Here is an 8,295-nt window from a genome sequence, read left to right as displayed (position 1 = left end):
TGAAGCACGTGAAATGTTACACTTAAGAAATCCTAGGATTCTTAGGTGGTATGTAATTAATGTGTGTTCCATTTCAGGTCTGACTAGATACATTGAAATTACACACACATCCTGGTCCAAATCACGTTTGCCTGGTGGCTACGGGCATGGTTTCACATGCGGCTTATAATAGAGATATGGCTGATCTTGGAGTTTTGGCATTTAGCCTGATTCAAGGCTAGCAGTCAGACACATCCTTGAATTGTGCAACATATAAAATCAGCTCACTATTGAATACGGCATTAGTCCACTGCACCAGCTGTTAATATATAAATAACTCCATGCATACACTTCAGTGATGTTTGCAGAATATACCCTCCTTGCGGTCTGCCAAAATATTTGCTCCTCACACACTGCACAAAATTCTTCAAGTTTTAATTCAGCTGGCTCTTTCCTGTTACCAGTATCTTCCTGCTTACTTTATTTATACACTGACTTATGACTTGAAAGACCGGCCCAGACTGTTTTCTAAAGTCTAAATAAGAAAAACAGCTCACATAAAGTTCCCTTCCGTATGGATGAACATCACTGATACAGCTCATCCCACAATAATACTTTGTTACTAATGACAACCAACAAAAACCCACAATCGATCCGTTAATTCTTTTGTCTTATGTTTAATCACCCACTGGAGATGCCACTGCTAACTTATAAGGGAAGTTTCAGCAATGGTAAGTTGCAAGCTTCAATTTGAGAAAGCGTTCCGTTCCGTGGTTTAGTCCATCATTCCGTTCCGTTCCGTTCCGTTCCGTTCCGTAGAATAGTCCCCACCGAGAAATACTCTATATCGAGGGTATAGAGTAATAGTCTATATGTAGCGAATTGCGTTTATAGACATATAGTCCATAACCGGGCAACGGTGTACTATAGACTATTCGTCTATAAACTCATACGATATAAGGTTGCTTTCAAACATTTGGATTTGTGCCACCACCGCTGGTTGGCTATAGCTAATGAACACATTAGAGCTACAAAGAAAGCTGTAGCTACGAGAAGATACAGTCCTAACTTCTTGGAGACTTCTAGCCTGCTCCCCACATCATCCTTCACATATCCATCTTTTGCATTCTCTGACCGCCATCGACCATGGCGCTTAAATAGTTGGTCAGGGACTCCAGCATTGGCTGCAGCCGTAGCTCCTCCTGCCCTCAGACTGTGCAGCCCAAAGTCTGCTGCGTCATATCCCAGTTTAGACACCTTGTTCTTAAATAAATCTTTTAAACAGGAGTAACTGATTCGTCCTGTCTCCCGAAGGGATTCTCCATTTTTTGTCTTCTGGATCGGTCGGAAAATGAAACAATTGTCTGACCATTGCATGCCGGTCCTGGCCATATATTTTTCCAGTGTAGCCACTGGGCACATGCTAGTACTGGTCCCAGTGTTGGGAGTAACGCGTTACATAAGTAACGCGTTACGTAATATTATTACTTTTGTGGTAACAAAGTAATATAACGAAATACGCTATGAAAACAGGTAATATAACGCAAGATACTTTACTTACAAACGTAATGCGTTACCTAAGTGATATAATTACTGTAACGAGTCTAATACGACGTAATATTATTACTAAAAGTAACGAAGTTACTAATCTCGTTAGTAATCCTCTCAGTAACGCCTAACCACAATGGAGTAACGAGGCCTATTGAATGAAGCTTATTCACTAGCTTCTTACTTATAACCAAGATTTGTACATTGTCCAACAACGCAATCATGTCACGTGATAAGGTGGTAGTTTCACATGTGACAGCTTAAGGCTGTGGACACAAAGTAATATAATATGTAATATTATTACAGTTACTTTATTTTATGGGTAATATGTAACTGTAACTAAATAGTTCAGTTGCAAGTAATATGTAATATGTAACTAGTTACTTTTACAAAGTAACTTGCCCAACACTGACTGGTCCTGGATATCAGAAGCTCACTGCCCTGAAGCAATTGATCATTTTTACTCTTTACGATTATTGATTTTGAGCATCTGTGCATCAGCTGAACAATCACATGGCCTCAATTCTACTAACTCACTAGATCTCAGAAAACTAGAGAAGGCAAGTAAACATGCGGTAACCAGCCGAAGATCTGAAAGAGTACCTGAGCTCTCGGCATCATTGACCATAGCCTCCAACATCTCGACTGTTACTGGTTCCTTTTTCTTAACTGGTCTTGCTAATTGTCACTGTAGCCCTTCCACGGTAGCTTTCACAAAGGGGTGGAATGATGGCCCTGCCAATCCCGAAGCTGAGTGTACCCATGATAAAGCGTTACACGCTTCCTCCACAGAGGCCTTCGACTTGGTCGTCTCCCCTAAGTGCTGCAAGTACAAGGCAAAGTGGTGAGGCCTTGCTGGGATAACTGGGAGCTGGTTAATGTCTGCCCATGACTTCCATCTCCTGTATGCACGAAGATACTTCGAGACTGTACTGTTTGCACGGCTATGCAGAATTGTATCCGGAAGCCGATTAGCCAGGTCCTTCAGGTCAGGGTTTTTTAGTTCTTCCAGGAGCTTCCAGCTTCCTTCCCTAGGCAAACCTATAAAACAATGAATATACACATATTGTTAGGGCTTATGCAATTTCTACTCTTTCATTTGTGCCATTTATTATATATTTTTTTTTGCAGGTCATACAGGTTATCCATATCAGCCTAACTGCTGCGACCAGTCAATACTAAAAAACCATCTGGACAAACAGGTCATACATACCAGCCTTACTGCTGTGACCAGCCACTACTGAACAGTCAGGGCAGACAGGTTATACATACCAGCTTTACTGCTGTGACCAATCACTACTGACAGGCAGGACAAACAGGTCATATATACCAGCCTTACTACTGTGACCTATCACTACTGGACGGTCAGGACAACAGGTCATACATACCAGCCTTACTACTGTGACCAATCACTACTGGACGGTCAGGACAAACAGGTCATACATACCAGCTTTACCGCTGTGACCGATCACTAATGAGCAGTCAAGACAACCAGGTCATACATACCAGCCTTACCGCTGTGACCAATCCTACTGGGCAGTCGGGACAAACAGTTCATACATACCAGCTTTACCGCTGTGACCAATCACTACTGAACAGTCAGGACAAACAGGTCATACATACCAGCCTTACCGCTGTGACCAATCCTACTGGGCAGTCTGGACAAACAGGTCATACATACCAGCTTTACCGCTGTGACCAATCACTACTGAACAGTTAGGACAAACAGGTCATACATACCAGCCTCACCGCTGTGACCAATCACTACTTAACAGTCAGGACAAACAGGTCATACCGCTGTGAGTCTAATCACCACTGAACAGTCAGGACGAACGGTTATACATACTAGCCTTACTGCTGTGACCCATTAGTACTAAATTCTGGGCATACAATCAGGTGTACATAGTTGTATAGTATGTGTATTTACATAAACTCTTAATTATTATTATTTTATTTATCCATTTTTTATTTATTTATTAAAAAAAAAAATTAATTAATATATTTTTTTGTTTTTTAAACATTATAGTTGAAACTCTAATCTAAGGGCCAGCATAGGTGTATTTGGGAGCCCTTTGAACAAACTGGTTCCTGATTGGCCAGGAAGGATTAGATTTTCACTGTTTGGTAGTACTAGGTATCCCACTACAAAATCTGCTGGGTCCACTCCATTTGGAAAGATCAGCGGCCAAAATGGAGATGATTTCCACTGGGGGGCTATAAGTGTGCCACTCGCACCACTCCTTTGTGCATAGCGAACAACCCGTGGGATCAAATAGACTGGGGGAAACCACCAGTTGTTGTCCTCTGCCCAATTGCAAGTGAAGGCATCTATCGCATCCGTACCAGGGTTCCAGAATCTAGAATTAAATCTCTCTATCTTTGCATTCACTGGGTTGGCAAATCTATCTACTGTGTGGGGCCCCCAGATATTGTCTAGCCATTGGAATAGCACCGGGTGCAGCATGTAATCATCATACTCCACTACACGACTGTAGTAGTCTGCTAACTCATTCTCTTCCCTCGGAATCCATTCAGGCTCCACCCTAATATTATTTCTCAAACAAGTAGCAAATATGCTCAAGGCTTCTGATTGAAGGGCAGGCTGCCTGCTACCGTGTAGCACAATTCTTGTCACATTCTGGTTATCGGAGAACCAGCGGAGTCGCTCATTTTTTAACTTGTCCTGAAAGGATTCCAGCACCATGTGCACTGCTCTCAACTCACACCATGTGGAACTCTTTTCCACATCCTCAAGGGACCATTGACCATTGGCAATTAGGTTACCATGTTCAACTACATACCCACCGTAACCCGTGGAGCTCGCATCTGAGTAAACCACTCTTACAACCGATGGTTTTGGCCAAATATGCTTCCCATTAAAGTTAGCAATTTCTGAGTGCCAGAATTCTATTTCTTGTAATGCTTCATCTGGTAGCAATAACTTATGGCACCAACCTATTCTGCTATCTAGAGCAGCATACAAACTATGGGTCATCAACCGGGTAACTGAGCCTAAGGCGGGCGACATAGACATAATTTTTCCTATCAGACTGGCCAGCTGTTTTGCTGGGAGGAGCCTTGCATGCATGGCCTTCGCAAGGTTTTCTTTTAGCATCTCAATCTTTGAAGTGGGTACTGAGAATTCGCCTAATGCCAGATCAATGTTAAAGCCAAGCCACTCTACTCTCTGTGATGGCTCCCAGACCGACTTTTCTATGTTAACAATGAAACCGGCTTGCTCAAGGTCCCGCTCAACTTGTTTACTCTCAAGCCTTGCTTTAGCCTCTCCTTTCACTGCTATTATCCCATCATCTAAATAAATAATGGACTTCAAGCCTCTACTGCGCCAGTGCCTCACTAATGGTCTCATCAGCTTTGTAAATAGGTAACAGGCTGTGGACAGCCCAAATGGGAGAACTTTAAAAACATAATAGTTTACTCTATCTGTATCCCAACGGAAACCCAGGAACTTGTAATGCTCTGGCCATATATCGACATGGTGGTACCCAGACTTTAAGTCAAACTTAAACAAGTATTCACCTTGTTCGAACATTAGCGCAGCTATGCACAGGTCCTCATATTTAAAACTCACAACATGCAAAAACTGGTTTAAATATCTCAAATTCAGGACCAGGCGCAGCTTCCCTTGGGAATTGGCTACCACTGACAAAGGACTGCACACTTCTGGTTTTGCTTCTACTCTCATTATACATCTGTTTGACATCAGGTTCTGCAGAGCATCATCTACAAACTCGCTAAATAATTCAACTGATTTGTGGTTCTGCTGGGAGTAGGGTGGGGGGATAAACTTAAGAGGCAGGCGGTAACCATTCTCTATACAGTCTATTATAGAAGGAGGGGCTTGCAGGACTTCATGCCAAAATTCAATTCTTTGCTTAAGCCTACCCTGAACATCTGTAATTTGCACTGGTAACTGCACTGCAGTGTCATCCATTTCCCAAAACTTTTGAAGGTCGTACAGTCCCAGATTACCCAGCCTCCCAGTCACACTCGTGCCATAGTGCCCCACAGAGGTATCAATAATTTCCTTTGTACTATTTACACATTCTGTACCTACTAAATTCCATTCATCAGTACATTCATCAACAACATGCGATTCAGCAATACAATCATCAATACCTTGCCTACTTCCAGACAATTTGCTAAACTCAGCAGTAACACATATGGCATCAGCACTGCTTACCACAGGCGGATAAAAAGGATACTGTCTACCTTTGGTAGGACATGTCCTCGCCAAATGGCCAAATTGCCCACATACGAAGCACGGCCCCAGCACTCTTGGCCTGGTTTGTCTTTGGGGGGCGAGAGACATGAGAGGTCTCGGGGCTGGCAGTGGTACATCCCTCCTTCCACTGGGCCCAGGGGTGTCCCAGGAGTCATGGTAGTGTTGGCCATAGGGATTGTAACGGCGTCCCCTTTTCCTCCCCAACTCTTTCCTCCTCTTGGTTTCCTGTAGTAGGTTTCTTTCTCCTCGAAGTCGCGCCTGGCGGCTTTATCCGCTCTCCGGAGCTCCTTTTCATCATCACTGTTGTCAGCTAGAGGATCAGTCTGATACTGTGGCGGGCCGCCCCCCAACCAAAGTCGTAGCGGTCCGCTACCTTTATTAACTTTTGGCGCGTTTTCAACGCCGACGCATCTTCCTCTAGATGCTCAGCAACCTTCTCCAACGTGCTCCTTTCTTCCGCGTTCACGGATGCAACCATCCTCTCCAATTCCTGGCGTTCCGAGGAGATGGAGTCCTCCACTTCTAAATTAAAGCTGTGCTGCATCTCAATGCCCTTGCTCCGGAATCGGTAAGGTCTGTTTAGCTTACGCTGAAGATCCTTAGCCGTCCGTTCCTGCGCGGAGGACACCTCGCGCTTGACTTCAGCGATGGACGAAGTGAGCTTTGCGTCCATTTCGCGACGTGTAGTCAGGAGCTCCGCCATCAGTTTTTCGAATTTCAGTATCATCTTCCATAGTCTCTCTGGAAGTACAGCCAACCTACTCGTACACGTGGCCTAGAATGAAATTAATACACATCACACAATTTTATATATCCTGCATCACGTGACACTACTACGTATTCACATGGGAGCTTATTTTCTTGCTAATTCACTGCGTTCAAACGCCAGAAAATACACTTTCCCGTAGCGATTTTTTAAATATTTCACCGCACACACATATCCCTAGGGATTCGTGTTTCCCCGCACATATATCACTAGGGATCCGTGTTTCCCACTAAGATATAACCATCGTGCAGTAATTCCAAGGTCCTATGGCTAGTTGCAAACAGCACGCGATCCAACCATTCAGTAGATATTATTGATGTCTAGCTAATAGACACCCATGCATATTACATGCAGGTGTATATAGCTATAGTTAGCTAACTAGCTATATAGCTACTATATAAGCTAATACAACAATTATACATAGCTATACTAATAATGATAACTATATAGTCATTTAAAATAAACTGGAATCGATTGGAATCCAGAGGCCAAGTTTAGGCTCTCCATGGCCCTCCATGGCCCTCAAATCACTCCAAATTGACTGAGAACACTATTGGCGAGCTCTCTGTGAAGTCCCAGCTCACTACACACCATTATCACAAAGCCATGGCCATTCAATGGCACCAATCTCCCACTCGTGGCTTTGACAGGGTCGGAAGAAAGCTGCCACAGAAACCAGACTTGCCAGTCCTGAAGGAAGTACAGTGTGGAATATGATAGTGTATTAGGCCAGCAATCCATTTCTGGTAAAAACGTAAATTTGATTTTGTGTGTGTGGAAGCCTTGTTATGTGAAATCCGGTCACATTTAGTGATTATATAATTATGCTAAGACAAAATTTCATTATAATTCTCAGCGTCATATTGATCAAGTAAAGCCTATAAATATGAAGAGGGGCTTCAGCCCCCATAAAGTCCCCCTCCTGGATCCGCCCCTGCTTGATATGATTAGGTTTCCAAATCACTGAACAGTATATAACTTGCGATCTCACTAAGGAAATATACAAAGTTCTCTTGGCTGTCACTGTTTGATGCTTGCTAAAGCTGCAATGTAGCAGTCCTAGCATTCTGTAGGTTTTATGGATTATGTTTTTGTAGTGTTGATCCCTAGATAGGTCTGTAATACCAAGATTTTTATGTGAACTATTTGTTAAAACCTGTGTGTCAGCTATTTTGTAATTAGTGATGACTTTTGCATTAATATAGGTGGACACTCTTTTTTGGATTAAAGAACATATTATATCTCATACTCCACAAAGTTGCTGAGTCTAAATCATTTTGAAATAGTGAAATATCTCCAGGACTACAAACAGTATTATAAATCTTGGTGTCGTCAATGAATAGTAAAGTTTTACTGATGGTAACACAAGATGGTAAATCATTCATGTAAATAATGAAGAGTAGGGGTCCCAAAATACTCCCTTGGGGAACCCCAGATAGAACCGGCAAGAGGGTAGATAATGACTGACTGCATGCCAAAGCTGTAGCTACATTGATTAGTTATACATAGCTGCAATCACATGATTTACTCTATATAGCTAGAGATAATATTTTATTGTATACATGTACTTGTAGCTATACTGTTTTATTAAACTGATGCTATAGCTACATAGCTAAATCACAGCACAGTTTAGCAGTTATATATATAGTTGAATGCCAGTGAATGGCTTGATTTCCTCCATCAACATGCATAATTATAGTATTAGTTGTGTAGGTATATGGCTAGCTATGATTATTAAAAGTGCATGCGCGCCTAT

The 8,295-nt window shown here is 42.5% G+C and overlaps 1 protein-coding gene across 1 annotated transcript; it reads right to left on the bottom strand.

Moving 5' to 3' along the window:
- Positions 1–3,547: 3,547 nt before the first annotated feature.
- Positions 3,548–6,446, bottom strand: LOC136237723 (uncharacterized). The gene is made up of 3 exons (XM_066027936.1): positions 6,147–6,446; positions 5,761–5,900; positions 3,548–5,690 (listed from the first exon to the last, which is right to left on the bottom strand). Exons 1-3 carry the CDS (start codon positions 6,444–6,446, stop codon positions 3,548–3,550), a joined length of 2,583 nt encoding a protein of 860 aa, XP_065884008.1.
- Between the last annotated feature and the right edge of the window lie 1,849 nt (positions 6,447–8,295).

Source organism: Dysidea avara, chromosome 11 (genome assembly GCF_963678975.1).
Source record: "Dysidea avara chromosome 11, odDysAvar1.4, whole genome shotgun sequence".
Taxonomy (NCBI): domain Eukaryota; kingdom Metazoa; phylum Porifera; class Demospongiae; order Dictyoceratida; family Dysideidae; genus Dysidea; species Dysidea avara.
Note: the sequence above shows the minus strand (reverse complement) of the source record. Positions and strands in the feature narration are given on the sequence as shown.